The 16190-nt window shown below is 35.6% G+C and overlaps 1 protein-coding gene across 1 annotated transcript; it reads left to right on the top strand.

The window, feature by feature from the left end:
- The first annotated feature begins 2552 nt into the window (after positions 1-2552).
- On the top strand, positions 2553-15926 carry LOC121726124 (insulinoma-associated protein 1a-like). The gene is made up of 5 exons (XM_042113358.1): positions 2553-2642; positions 10714-11426; positions 12009-12203; positions 15161-15406; positions 15756-15926. Exons 2-5 carry the CDS (start codon positions 10773-10775, stop codon positions 15924-15926), a joined length of 1266 nt encoding a protein of 421 aa, XP_041969292.1. The 5' UTR covers positions 2553-2642; positions 10714-10772.
- Positions 15927-16190: the final 264 nt, after the last annotated feature.

The following is a 16190-nucleotide window of genomic DNA, read 5'->3' as shown; positions in this document are numbered from 1 at the left end:
TGGTCCAGTGGTCTAAAACGCGGCTCTTGACTCGGAGGTCGTGGGTTCGATGCCTGCTTTAGAAACAAGTTATTTCCAAGTTTGGTTTGGACAATGCAGGCTGATCACCTGATTGTCTAACAAGTAAGAATATGATCCATGCGTCGGATGGGCATGTAAAAAGTCGGCCCTGCGCCTGATCTCTCGCCCGCGCCAGTCCTATCGGTCGTCCATCCCACTGGGTTATTAGAGTAAAGGAATAGAGACTGATCTTGTGTACTGCGCACACACTTTGGCACTAGAAAAATTACTCCTGCGTAAGTGGCCTGGTTTTAATGTAACCGGCCACTTTTACCCAAACCGGGGTGGGAGGTATTATTATAACTTAAGGATTTTTTGTTTGAGCTCAGGGCCCGTAAAAAATATAATTATTAATTAAGCTACGTATGCATAACGTAGCTGTCGAAGCTAGTAGCTTTGCAACAAGCAGAGGAGGAGGCACTGGTGGGTTTTAGTGGGTACACCTGGGTGCTCTTCCTTACTGCAGCACCTGGAGAGCCGCATATCCCGGCGACCTTTCTCCCAAACTGTCGGGAATGCGTAACGCATTTCCCGCTGATTGAAGAAAAATAAAAAGGTTTCTTAGATGAGAGCTGCATGCGTAATATTATGCATACGCATTGTCAAAATATAGCTTGTTATTAGTAAAAAATCTTAAGCTTTTATGCTAACTAGAGATCGCCTAATGATCGAAATTCGACTTAAATTTAATCATCTTCTTCTTTTGGCTTTAAAGTATGGACTATTTCAGATTTAATAAAAAAAACAATCCCTTTTTAATTTGACAACAGACTTTAACCATAAACAAAAGAGTATAATTCGTATGTATAGGCTTGTTATTCAAAAAGATGGTAGTGTGCACATTGTAGTATGTGTTAAAAATGTATGATAAAAGTATAATTTCAAAATAATCTTAGGTCGATGCACTCCTTCACCATAATATAAATTATAAACTATAACTGTGCAAAATTTCATTCACCTACGTCTTCGCATTTTTCGTCAAAAGGGATCCAAAGATTTTTAGATACGTAAATTCGTAAAGGCATAGCTCAATACATCTCGTGCTATAAATTCACACGATCCTGAAAATCGTATCGTGTGAAGAGCCCTTACGACGCTCCGGCCGCGGCGCCGACGCGCGTGAATTTTGTTAAACAATCGCACTAATTACTTCAGTGTGTGCTCTAATTGAATATGCCTGTTATGATTCAATTACACTCAATTACGAGCGCGCTGGGCGGGCCGGTGGGCGGGGCTGCCTGGGCGGCGCCAGGGCGGGCGGCGCATCCCGCCCTAGCCTCATCTCATCTTAATATACTTTTTCTCGGCGCTGTGATGTAACAAAGGATCTGTCTACCCATATTTTTAATATTCGCAGAATTTTTAAACTTTGCCGTTTTTCTTTTAATGTTTTTATGTATTCCCAATCCTTTGTTGGTGCTGAGTGCAACCTGAATCCATTATTGATGTAGGTAAATGATTGATTAAAAAAATAAGATTTTTTAATTTGCTACCAGTTTCACATAATATTTTGTAGTCGGATACAACTCAATTCTACGTCGTAGCATTAAATATACCTGTCATATTATCGAAATTAACCCATCAATCCCCCTATTGTGTCTACGATTCCCACGATCGAGGTATTAACCTACAAAGTAAAAAAGATATAAAAATAATTCAAATGTTTTTACACACAATGAAATGTACCTGCTCATTACATATTCAAGTTCAGGTTTAGAACACGCTATAGATAACAGTATTTGCTCTATATTCTAACATATAGAGTTCGACAGAGACAGACACAATGTGTGTTGATCTGTAATCGTAGGTGATGTAAGATGCGGGCACTATCGGCAAAGGTTACGGCTGCACAAAACACTAGTAAAGGTGTATGGGGGCCGAAACACGTTGTTCGCTCGCGCGCGCTGATGTACAGGATGATAACTAAAATAACTCAAAAAAAAAAAAAGTGAATAAAGGAAAACAATGTTAAAACTTTTGTTTAACGGCATAAGGATACAAAATTATAGTCAGTCAATATATTGAGGAGAAATGCCCTAAAGCTAGGAAAAAGAAAATGGACACGATGTAAAAAATTTAAAAAGTTGAACTTTGAAAATAAAAAGGAAATTAAACTTACTTTACTTTTTATATTTTAACATTTTTTTAAACTTCAAAAAACATTACTTGCAACTTCTAAGAAATATTGTATACTAATAGCATAGTAAAGTATAATATACATATCTTTAAACGTTTTTGGTAAAATGCGTTTCAATATAAACTTTCGTCACATGGAACATAAGTCGATCATGAATATTCAGTATACTCATGTCACAAAGGGTCATTAAAATGATAATACAAGGCACACGCTGTATAAGGGTAACAAGTTGTGGCACGCGCCAGGGTACGCACCCCGGAGCAGAGCTCAGTCCTGTTCAGACCGCCCTGTGGAGCGGACACCGCGCACCCCAAACCACCAACATCGACTTCAAACTTTAAAAACTAATTTAAAAAAAGAATTAAAAAAAAACTTTTTTTTAATCGATACAATTCAAAGTTCAGTGCATAAGGGGTGCCGGCTGAGTCAACAGGAGCGAAGCCAGGTATGAGTCACATTTTTTTCGCCATAGTAACACCCTAAAGTCGCAAATACATGTAATTAGGGTTAGCCGTAATATATGTTTAGATTAATGTAATTTATGACCTATGTTTTTCATACGCCAGTTGTATTTTCCATATGAAATATTTCTCGTGTTAATAAACTTTAATAACATCATAGAATATTAGTATTTGTTGCTTTCTCTTACCTAATTAGGCATTATATTATGTGGTCTTTCATTAAGAAATAATTTAGAAAATAACTTCACTTCAAAGTTCATTTTTGTTTCGTCAAAATGTAAACTGATAAAAATAATGTAATTTAGCTTTTTCTTGTAAAACTAATTAATATTAGTATATTTTTCGGGGTAAAAAGAATCAGTTGTCCTTTTTCGGGATTCACAGTATCTCCATACAAAATTTCAGCAAAATCGGTTTAGCGGTTTGGGCGTGAAGAGGTAACAGCAAACAGACAGACAGACACACTTTCGGATTTATAATATTAGTGTGGATTATAAAATAAATAGTATCATTAAATATTGCATAAAAAATTCATTTACTTACTATGGGATAAACTCGTAAGTTTTACTTCTTCCTACTACTATTTCTTATCACGTCCTAAAATTCTTTTTTATTACACAATCAGACAAGAAAAGATTTGGTCGCCCGTTTCGGGTTGGACCCTGAAATATATATGACCCTGGTATTTAATCTTTATACTTTTACTTAATAATAAATAATGTACCGACTTCAAAATACATTATACAGGTGACAGAAGAACAGCATGGAAAGCTCTATTGATCTATGCTGGTAGCAAATTACCCTAATATTATACAGAAGTTTACTTACGATGTTATAATTAATAACTATAAATAATTTATGCCACGTCTTCTGTTCGTAAATTATAATGTATAATAGCTGGGGCGATTACTCTAATATGTGGATTTTTCAAAAATATATCTTTATGTTTGGTGAAACCTTGTGATTTGATTTTATGAATACAAACCGATTGGCGGTTTTTTAACCTATTGCTGTGTACATTTATATTAAACTTTTATAATAACTTACTGAAAATAACATTAAACTGTACAAATTTTTCACTAAAATCCTTAACATTGTAATTTAAGATAAAGTAGATACTATAAGGACTTCTCTGAGGCAAAGTTGGTGAAGCTGCACAGAGTGAACTCGCAACGCAGGTGTAATGTATCGTTACACAATTTAAGTTCTATACTGTTCTTGAGAATTTATATGGTAGAGATAGTGTTACATAGAATGTTTGGTAACTGAGTTTTGGTACTCGAATTAAGATTTTAATGACTTTAATAGATGTGTTTCATATCATAAATGGAGACGATAAAAAAATGAGACTTTAAAATAAAGCAAGAATTTTGTATCTACGTTATCTTATAAGTCGAATGTTTTTTTGGACAAGACATAAGTTTCTCCAATTCCTACAAATTTTACGAATCACGATTAGTTTAAATTGATTCGCAGTAACTTTCAGAAGTTTTCGCTTTTTCATATTTTTAGTTTCAGATTTTGCTTACCACGCCCTATACTAATAGTTACTAGACGGTCACTTTTTTCAGTTTTAAGCACGTAAATACTTGGGGAAAAAAAATAGGGGAGCAGACTGATCAGGTATGGACTGATTGACCGCGCACGCAACTCGCTAGCAATATTACATTTTTGTATTTAAACTTTTTTTGCGTTAAAATCCAAAACAAGCGCGAAAAACTAACTAACTAACTTGAGTTTAAAAGCAAAGATACACATGAAGTAATCTGGGGTAATATATGGTAGTATAATGATGTACTGCCCCTGAAACTGCACCGCACTAAGCGCAGCGGAAGCCTAGACCCGCACATACAGACTTTTTAGTCGGCCGATAGTTTGACCAAATCGGGGTTTCATGCTTACTGGACTCGGACTTGATTGTACATTATAATCGGGCGATACAAATCGTTTAGTGTGCGCAACTTTATGAATCTTCGTACTGATTTTAAGCTTTCGATCAAACTATCGGCCGACTAAAAATCTGCAGTCTGCGGGGGCTCTTAAGGCCCAGTAGTCCCTAAAATTAGCAGGTCAATGTCTGTCAGTACGAATATCGATGTTAAGGACATTAAAATAACATTCATATCAGCGCGCCTTGTACAGTGGCGGTTACGCGCTCGCCGCGTGCCTTGATAATAGAAAATAGGAGTAAAAACCTTTTGTTTTTAGTATTACACAAATCAAATATATCAAATCGTTTACGTTAGGTTACGACACATAATATACTACATTATTTGTTTTTTCTAGAAATTGTGTTATTTAGCCATAAAATGATTTAATTATGAAAAACAGCGTTATAACAGTCATCTTTGAGATTTTTTTCTATCGAGCAGAATTTTTCAAATTGTGTACTGATATACCTTTGCGTATAGGAAATTTTCTCAATTTTAAAACGGTACTTATTTTATACTTAAATCATGACATTTCCTTTACTAAAACGTGTTTTAAAAAACCCATTTTACAGTGTCTTAAGTCAATTTAAGGACCCTGAGCCATGTAAGGTCACTCTAACGGGAAAATGCTTGTTATTCGTTTATTAACTAAATAAATTAAGAAAACAAATTATCAAGTAATGCACAGAGCATTACTTGATAATTTGTTTTCTTAATTTATTTTTCTTAATTTATTTCATAAGGTATCATATTATAAATCTCTTTTTAACCAAGCTTCTATAGCCATTTAATAAAATTAAGTTTTGTTAGGCTCTTCCAAATGGCCTTGCAAGAAACACAGCTCCAAACAAGGCCAATGTTATACATCAGTCGTTTTACTACAAAATATAGTTACAAGTATTTATTTATTTGCTTTTACTAAAACGACTAAGCAACACATTAAGTGCTCAATATATTTATATCATTTAAAAAAAACTACAACGAACATTGCTTGAACATCATCTTTTAACTAAGAGTATATTAATGGAATTTTTTTAAAAATAGTAGTAATGAGTATCAAATGACACCTTTCAACTAATTGCCAATGCGTTTTATAATGCAATCAAATTTTTTTTTAAATATTAAATGGCCTTCTTATGGGAACGTTCTTACTATGGCCAAAATGTTCAATATGCGTGTATAAGTTTAATAATCTTAATAAATAAAGATGTTATAAAAAACAACATTATTTTAATTCTTACGGTACGCATTTATAACTAAAAATAACTGTTTATATATTAATGATTTTCGATGTTCCTTGTAAAGTTCATATTCCCCAGCAAGTCCAACTATCAAATCTTTGGTTGGGCCTTATAAGGAACTACCGGCCTTCCTAGGAACATTACCAATATTTTAACTTAAATCGAGGCATAAGTAGGTTTTTCTTTTATTAGTACTATACATACATCCCTATACGACAATGCCCTGTAATTAAATTTGAGATAGGTATAGGTTATGTAACTAAAACATAAAGTTTTTCAGGGTGCGGAAATTACAATTGTAGCCTCGACAACCAAAGTTTACAAACAGATCTCACTGCCACAATGGGGATAGTCCATTTTTTTTTAATTTTGCTCGTTACAAAAACATTTTGATTGTTTTTCTGTATATAAACGAAAAAAATACCCATTAGTTACTTATATTTTAACCTTTGTTTGACCTTCAATGGCGTTAAATTAGCAATAAATTCGACCAACATTACGTTTCGAACTTTTAGTAAGCTTCTCGTATCAGCTTTCACATAATGAGAACTTGCATTTGACGAACCAGCCATTATAAACAAGATTGAAAGGAAAAAAAACATACTGCAGAGGTCAATTATTGACCGCCGATGATGACGTCAGAGCGAAACTTTAAAAATTTATTGAGAAAAAACTAGCTAATGAATTTCAAAATTATTTAATTTATATTCTTAAAATACGCTATTTTAACGAAAAAAAAATATAAAAGTACATATGATTTTTTTTGGACAATGCCCATTGCGGCGCGATCGACTCGCCGCCGCGTTTGTGGCTTTAAGTTTGATGGATTTAAGTGTATAGTAGAAAGAATATGTCTTACCATGACAATAACTACGACTTTTTAACAGTTGGCCTTCAAAGGAACACGGCCTTACATTGCTCAGGGTCCTTACTTTTGAATGGTTTCGACATTCGTATCACGTATGAGACTTGACAACGTATTGTTTATTATCCCCGCGTTCCATTTGACGTTAAAAATGATCAAAACGCTCAAAATACCTCCGTTACTCAATTATATATTTTGGTCGTTTTTAACATCAAATGGAACTCGGGGCAAATTGGCGATTACGACCAAGCACTCTAAATTTTCAATTCGCGCTTGCGTTTCAGTGTGAGAAGTGCCTTATTGTCTTTGTAAAAGTACCTTTATGTTTCGTGAATAAATATCGGTGTGAATTGTCGCCTTCCATTTGTAAAATTATAATCATAGGTGTGGTTTAACGTTCGCGGTCTATGTATTACTTATTTATAAGCTAACACCCATCGTCCACGCGTATTCCATTGTTGAATTTAGATTCTTCATTTATATTCCTTTACCTAATTCAAATTTTACAATGAAACGAACGATACAGTATAATATTATTAATTGAAGGCATGATAAATAAGTAATGTTAATTTAGGCAAGCTAAACATATTTTTTATTTTATTTGTTTGATACCTTTTATAGTAACTAAGTAGCAGGCCCTGTGTGTTGAAATAGTGAGTGAGCTCAGTACTTGAACAAAAAATCCAGTAAGGAGAAAGTATTGTGTACATAAGGGGAATCAAAATAACACCTATGAAGTTTCCAGTTTCCAGACTACTGCAGTACGCTTGACAACTACGTTCTCTAAAATTGTATCTTATATATTTAAACGAGCAATTCTTGTATATTATATAATTGGAATCTCGGAATCGGCTCCAACGACTTTCATGAAATTTTGTATATAGGGGGTTCCGGGGGCGATAAATCGTTCTAGCTAGGAATCATTTTCAGAAAATGTCATTTTATTCGTGTTTTATCGATAATCGATAAACTGAAAAATATGACTCTTCCTGACATCTATTGGCGAATAATAATACTATTTTGTTTGCAACTAATTGTTTTAACGACCAGCAGATGGCGTTATTAAGTAACACGAAGTCAATAAGTGTTTGCTATACCGAGCAAAGCTCGGTCATCCAGGTACTTATTAATTATAACATGAACGTTACGAATACGTATTCAATTGTTAGGGCTATGTCACCAGAAATATAATAGATAATATATTATGAAATCTTGGTCGGACTCCGCCTCCGCACCGCCCATTCGGACACATTACGAAAATTATATTATCGGGTGGCACGCCTCGCTCAAATGTTTCTTGTTATTTTATTAATAACAATCGACCATTATTAATAATTATCATTTGGTAATACGAGTACTTATTACTATTTTATGACCTTTACTCCTTCAATTACAATTACTTTGCCCAATATTGAAAATATAGTTTTATTAATCTATTAAAATAATATTTCCACGTATTTAACACAATATTTTCATAAATAATTGAACGAAAAGTAAATTAGTTGCTTCTGTAATTTATTACAGAAGATTAATTAGTGTTGAATTCATTATTACTGCAGACAAAAAACAGAGTATTAAGTCAGATTTCACATAACGCTTAACAAGCGCAATATTGACAAATAATATGGGATTAGACATAAGTCATAACGCATCCCTGTCCCTGTCATAACGCATTAATAAGATGCGTTATGTCAAATTGGCGAATGCATTTTTAGCTTAGTACTCTGGCTTGCGTTTACATCGCTTTCTATTCGCATCCATGGGCGCCGGCAGGGGGGTGCCAGGGATTGCACCTGCACCCCTTGGGAATCTCGGGATCAACAGAAATTATTGAAATAAAAAGCATTTTGTAACCCTTTTACCATGCCGTACAAGGATAGTTCGTAATGTTCGCATCCTACCATCTTCACAACTTTTAGAACTTATTAATGTAAGCTGTATGTATATGCTAACTATATATGTAATAAGCTGTCACGGGCTACGAGTACACACAAAAGTCTGATTTCATACTTGATGTTGAAAAACAATGCAGTGTCACGTCGCGCGCGCATGTTAGTCTTATTCAAGGACGGCTGAGTAAGCTTGCCAGATTTTTTTTGTGCCAAGTCAGGACTTTGGTTCCAAAGTTCAGACTTGGCACAAAAGAATCCCGCTTTTTCACTCAAAAAGTTATTTTTGGGTGAAAAAGCGGGATTCTTCAGTCAAAAGCGGGACTAAGTAAAAAAGGTATAAAATTAAAAGTTTTTTTTAATTTTTATCTTTTTATTTGCATTATTTCTTCAAGCCCCATAAGAGCACCGGTGATCGCGACAAAAATAGAATACAAAAGCATTTCCTGGAATCCGCGATCGAAGTATTAAAATAACGTTTACGTGACAATAGAATAGACAGCTAAAGTAGCCAAAGAAAATCCACCCCTCTACCTCCCACACTCTTATCTTCATTACGCACCTTTCTTGCCCAGCACGCTGCACCCACGTCCGAGTTATCCCCGAAAGCGGGACTGAGCCTGTCCCGCGCGGGACATTTAATTTTGATGAAAAAATCGGGACGTCTGGCAACGCTGTCTGAGTTGCTCTTACGTATTATATTAATGTTGTGACAAAAGCGTAAACTTTAGAAATTAGGAAGTGTTATTATGGACCGTTACGCATGTCTTTTATTTTCCTCTCACTATCACTAAGCTGATGACGTCATATTTTTTTCTGAAATGTAACAAAGTTCTCTACTTTTGAGGAAAATTGCGTGATTTCTTGGAAACATACTTTGGTTTGTAAAAATTATGACATCGTATTGATTACTAAGTTTTTTTATCTGACTACGCAATACAGTTCAAGTTTATGATATTTGTTACGATTATTGTTACATAATAATGTACTACTACAGTAGTAGGTACATTATTATGTATGAATGTATATTTTAGTACGCTTTAAAGGAATCAGCTTCTTGTATTTCGGCTTGAGAGATCCTTATCATAAGATTATTGTCGTCAGTCTTCGTGGAAGCGAGTCACCTTAATTACTATCAAAAGCTGCAGTGTTTGTTCTATCCTATGCTCATATTTTTCTACCTGGCATAATAATATAAATTTCCTTATAGATAAAAATTTTACAGTAGCTTCACAGAAAAATCGCTCCTATTTGCATTTCCCAACTATTAATTCGCATTTTATCACTTTGCGGTAGGGCTCTAATGGCTTACAAAAATCAATTACGCTAAACACACTGACATTTTATATGGTATTTGCCTAAGCCGCCGTGTCCCGAGGGCTAGGGTGACCGTGGGAGCGATCTCTAATGTAAACTAGCCGATATATAATGGCCCTTTTGTTTCCATTAATATTTAATGACAATCTACTCAAAATAATGGGGCATCCATTGTTCTTTAAGGCGTATTAGTTACGCGTGGTCCTATTGGACACCCCGTGTGGTTCTTCGGATAGACCTAGGTAATTTAAAAAAAAGTTGCAATGTAGATGAACTTAAAAATGGATCGTGTCATGACCAGTGTTCGAATAAATTGAATTTAAATATGGAATCCAGAAGCGGAAATGAGTATTAATGAATGTCAGTGAGATGATTCACAAACAAGGAGCTACGATAAAATCATAACGTAATAATAAATTGCCTGAGATGCAAACAACATGCAATGATGAATTTTAATTGTATCATTAACTTATTATTTGTTGCAACCTACGAATAATATTTTTTTATTATTCATAGGTTGCAACAATTTAATACCCGTTTTAGTCTCTGTGGCATTTAAGATATTCGACTTAAGGATTTTTAATATTATCTAGTATCTACATTTGAGTAAGACTAGGTGTGACAAAAACTAGAATTTAATTAGATTTATGTTTTTGTGTACCTACAAGCGCACAAAAGAGCAATTTTCTAACGAGAAGTACGCGACGACAATCAGAGAAATGGACGTCGAGGACAATCAAGAAAATGTCTCACCTATTTCGTAACATTGATTTTATTTAATCTCCAACTTAGCAATGTTTCCTTTGTTGCAGGCAACAAAATGGAATACTGCAAGAGAAATACTTGGGTTTAAGATAATTGAAGCATATTTATGGATATGGAAGCAACAATCAACATAAATCGCTTAGCTTCTTCTAGATTCTATCAACAGTATCTCCCTCCTCCGATACGCCTATCCAGCGACTATCTCCATGACTTTGTTCCTCAGCAACATCCTACTTTTCTTCAACAATACTTCGACTACTACCATGAGCCTGTGGTTCCTCTAGACTTATCCCTCAAATCGACGATACCTATAACACCGCCATGCACGCCTCCTCCATCACAAAAACGAAAACCTACCGAAGAGAACAAAACTGTCAAAGCTAAAATATTCCGACATTTCGAGGATCCCGATGACGAAGAGAAAACTAACGATGACACCAAAAAAAGAAAATCAGACGAAGAAAACTCAAATGACAGCGATAGTCCGGAAGCGAAGAAACTAAAATTCACGAAACAATTCTTTGACGAACTTCGCACTTGCATTCCCAACGAGTCGGAGAACAAAAGCGAAAGAAGCTCACCAGATATAGTCGAAATAAAAGATGTCGAGGAGAGACCGAAGAAAGTAAATAAACCTCAGCATCCTTTGAAAAAAAGTAAAGCTGTCCGAAAACTGAATTTCGACGAAGACAAGACGTCGCCAGTTTCGGGTACCATCATTCGAGATTTGGCTGAAGACGAAACCCTCGTCGTACGTAAAGTAAGTTGAAACTTATAAATATCGTATAATTTGTAATTCATTATTTCTACAGGAATTCCATTTAATAAAATAATAAAAACGCTATCAAAACGGAAATACTTACGAGCAATTATTTCGATTGACACGCAGATAAGTTTGAAAAAGTAGCAACAAAGTCGGCGTTTATTTCTTAATTTTACGTTGTGAACGTGGCATTACTGAGAGTCCTTTAGGTCGGGGTAGGTTTCTTATCGCTTCGGCAATTAAACGCTATGAAGTCGCGCCTAATGCTATGTTTTTGTTCTAATAACAGTTCACGGGTAAACTGCACATTTCACAGCAAGGGGTTGTTTTATAATCATTAAATGCGAAATAAATCACAAGCGTCTATTGCGTAAAGCAAGTGTACAATTATTTGTTATAGGCCTTTTTATTCGAATGGGCCTTTGAATAATAAATTGTTCGTTTTATTATTGTAATTTGAGAGTAAAGCAAATAATTCTTAACAAAGAGCTAGGAATAGCTTAGATTCTAGTTTATTAATTGGCCGATGTTCACAAAGTTATACCTTCTACAATAGTTCAAAATGCTCATCTTCTACAGGGGGACATAGATCCAGCATTCAACGTGGTAGAAGTGACGGAGGAGGCGAAAGCGTTGATAGCTTCTATAGAGAACCGGCTCGGGCGCTACATCTGCCGGCTGTGTCGGCGGCTGTACGGCGATGCCTTCGCGCTTGCCCAGCACCGCTGCTCCAGGATAGTGCATATCGAGTACAGATGCCCGGAATGTGATAAGGTAGGATTCTTTAAAATGTAAAAAAGTTAAATTTAGCTTTGACGACCTCTGTGGCTCAGTGGTGAGCGCGTCGGTAGCTCAAGCCGGGGATCGCGGGTTCGAATCCCGCCGACGGAACAAAAAAGTTTTCAATGTTCCCGGGTCTGGATGTGTATTAAATATGTGTATGATATAATAAAAATCTTAAATATATGTATAGTATAAATAAAAGTATTAAATATATTTCCGTTGTCTGGTACCTGTAACACAAGTCCTTTAGGTACTTAGCACGGGGCCAGACTGACGTGGTGTGAAGCGTCCATAGATATTATTATTATTATAGCTAATTTTCTTAGTTCTACATTTGCAGCCTCCGTAACTTACCGATTGTTAAACGAATGTTCAAACTAAATGATAGACTAATACAAGTGATTTTAAGCATGTTAAAGCGGTTATGTTTGTCTCTTGCGAATTCTTTTCGATGGCTCATAATAATGAACTAATACAAGCTTTAATTAACAAGCTACTACGAGCTTCTACGAGCTTCTTCTAATCGACATTGATTGTGTAATGTGTATGCTAAAAACTTCCTAATCATGATGACAGTCATGGTTAAACAATAAACACAATATTATGTTAACGTAATAATTAATTGATGAATCATTATGTGCTAATGTGACTGCCTTAGGAATCTAGATTTTGCTTGTCTTTTTGAGCTAAAACTTATTGACTAAGTACATCTATCTATATATTAATAAGTGAGCCAAAAACTTTGTATCCCTTTTGACGAGAAAAGACGTAGGTGAATGAAATTTTGCACAGTTTACAGTTTATATGGTGAAGGAGTGCATCGAGCTAATATTATTTTGAAATTATGCTTTTATCATACATTTTTTTACCAAATAAAACATTACACACACTACAATACACACTCTAGGAAAATGACAGATTTTTGAGTGACAAGCATATACATACGAATTATACTATTTTATTTATCATTGAAGTCTGTTGACAACAAGTTGACAAGTTGAAAATGAATTATAGTTTTTTTTTATTAAATATTAGATATTATTAGACAATGCTTACACGGCCAGTCTGAGATCAGCTGAGTCCTAGAGACAAGAGTTGAAAAAAGTTGATAAATTCAATATTTTTTTACAAAATATAGGTAGTAGTCCTGATTTCGTTGAATCTAAGGTCGAATTTCGACCATTGGGCGATCTCTAGTAATATATTATAATGCCATCAATTTTGTTTTTTCTCTTATTGCTTTAATCATTTCGATAATTGGATACTCATAAACATCCAATTGTTTCATTATGACGTTTGAAAAATGTTTTATAAATTGACCGTAACTAACCCCTTACTTAGTTATCTCGTCAAAGTGTACAATTAGTGGATGTTGATGATGAACTGTGGGAACAGAGGGAGGGTCGCACTTGGCACAGTTCCATGGGAATCGCTCAACGAAATGTTTTGCACCTTAATTGATACTTCACACTGCACGAACAAATGGGTGCAGAGGGGTAGCTGCGTTGTACACGCACGGTTTCATCACAATGTGCAATTTTTCATCTGGATTCTACATGGTCCAATTTTCACAAGCGGTATAATATAATTTTTAAAACTAGACTATTAAAAATTAGTTTACAACTGTAAAATTAGCTTGCGATATTGTCTTTCAAATGGATTAAACATTAAAAAGCTGGTTGTCAAAAGTATAGAAAATTGTGGTTGAACACTTTTTAACCATTTATAGTTGTTTACTTAGTATAGATAGAGTATAGATTTAAGGATTCGCCTGTTGTAGCGAAATTATGTTCAAGTTGCAACAACTATAAATAGTATATTTGAGAATAACAAAATAATTTAGATGTTTTAAATAAACGTACTATAACATTCTGTGATAATATAATTGCACCTTAAGCGTTCACACGTTTGTATGCACTGTCCCCCCTGCTCGCTTGTTTACTCGGTGCGTGACACCGCGCTTATCTCAAACGATGGGGCAGCCATTAATTGCATTACCAGTCGCTAGTTAACAATAATTAATTATTAATAACACCTACAGAAATAATTTCAATTCAACAAAAAATAATCTCTACCCAGTGTAGTAATTAATCATTTATATTCATGGAAAACTTTACAATTAAAATTATACAGTAATAGAATTATTATGAAGGCTTTATATAATATTGGTTTGTACGTGTCGGGTACCAATACAAACATAACCTACGTGACGTCAATTATTGGCAGTAAAAGACGAAGGGAACGCTCTACACAATCGTAGTCTGTTGCTCCTATTTCTTCATCTTGGGATGATGTGAGGTCTCGTTAAACAGTTACCTCGGGAAGACAGCCATGACTATCATTTTGCACTCGTATTTTGCACTGGCCTTGTTCAACTTTATTTAAGAGGGCGACTAACCCAAAAAATCAAACATCGTCCTTCTCTCTTCACACTCACGCCCGTCTTTCATATGCCAGGTGAAAAAGAACGACGCGGATTCATAGCCAAATTAGTTTTTTCTCAATAACTTGATATTCGATAAATATACAACATTTTAAAAATCCGCTAGGTCGATCTCTCAATGATAGAATTTTATACAATGTGTTAAAATATTAACTTAGTTCAATCACGGCCATGGCAATAAATGAAAAATTCGTGAAAATTAGATACATCTTTGTGATTTTTTTTCTATCGAGAAAATTTTAAGATATCGTGTTTTTGCTCAGATCGAATTCTCGGAAATATAATGTAGTATCTAATTTTGGAAAATAATACAATTCGGGGCTTATTTTCAAGTATAAAAATGAATTATAAAATTGACACTTTAGGGTTAGTCGCCCCCTTAATCCTGTATGTTCAAGGGGTGACGTTCGAACCACATCATGATAAAATTTAAACTACATTATTCATAAATAACCTTAGGGTTGTTTTTGTGGTTTACATTTAAATTTAGTTTTATTTCTCCCAGGTATTCAACTGTCCCGCGAACCTGGCGTCGCACCGTCGCTGGCATAAGCCCCGGGTGCCTGGGGCTACCAAGCGCCGGGAGCCGCCAGCTGCCGACGCCAGCAGGTTCCCGTGCCAGCGCTGCGGCAAGGTGTTCCGCCGGCAGGCCTACTTGCGCAAGCACTTACTGGCACACGATCAACCGGAGGAGGAGAAGGAACCCTCAGCCTTCAGACAGGTCCACGTGGAATACCCCACTTACCAGGCGGTAAGTTGTTCCCTACTAGTTGCCCGCAACGTCATGGCGTTTAAGTACAACTATGATTCCCGGGATACAAGGCATCTTCATACCAAATTTCATTACAATTGATTCATCGGTTTATGTGTGAAAAGGTAGTAGACAGATTTACAGGGATCTTTCACATTTAAAAAATTAGTTGGAATTTTAATTTTGATGATTTCACTTTTGATGTTTGAAAAATTAGATTTTAAAAGTAGCAGTACTAAGAGTATTCAGTTTTATAACTGATCTACATCAACTTCCTTATAAATCCTTTCGAGAGAGAATTAACAGACAGAGATTATATAGCTCGATGTTACATTATGAATGTCCACAGGACACGGTGCGTGACAACAACTTCAACAACTACTGGAGCAAGCCGCAGGAGGTAGGTTGGAGCGACGTCCGCGAGCGGTGCCCCTCGAACTACTCCTCGGAGGACTCCCGAAGCCTGGACGTCACGGGGTCCGAGGATGAGGGCGGGGGGTCCACGGACCGCGACGGGTGACGCCGCGTGCTGCGGCCCGTGCCGCAGTTCCCCTACATGGTCAACTCCATGTACCCCTACGCGCCCTACTGCGACAACCTCTACTTCTCCTAAGTCCGGATACCTGATGTATATTGTAGCATAAGTTGTACATACGATCTCCTACGGCAGCATTCCAAATATAAGTTAAGTGAAGATTCATAGAATCGATAGTTTAGTTTAGAATAACATTGAATCGTTTATTTTAATGCAACTTTAATGTAACTTTAATTTTCCGACGTTCTT

The sequence above is a fragment of the Aricia agestis genome, chromosome 4 (genome assembly GCF_905147365.1).
Source record: "Aricia agestis chromosome 4, ilAriAges1.1, whole genome shotgun sequence".
Lineage (NCBI taxonomy): Eukaryota > Metazoa > Arthropoda > Insecta > Lepidoptera > Lycaenidae > Aricia > Aricia agestis.
Note: the sequence above shows the minus strand (reverse complement) of the source record. Positions and strands in the feature narration are given on the sequence as shown.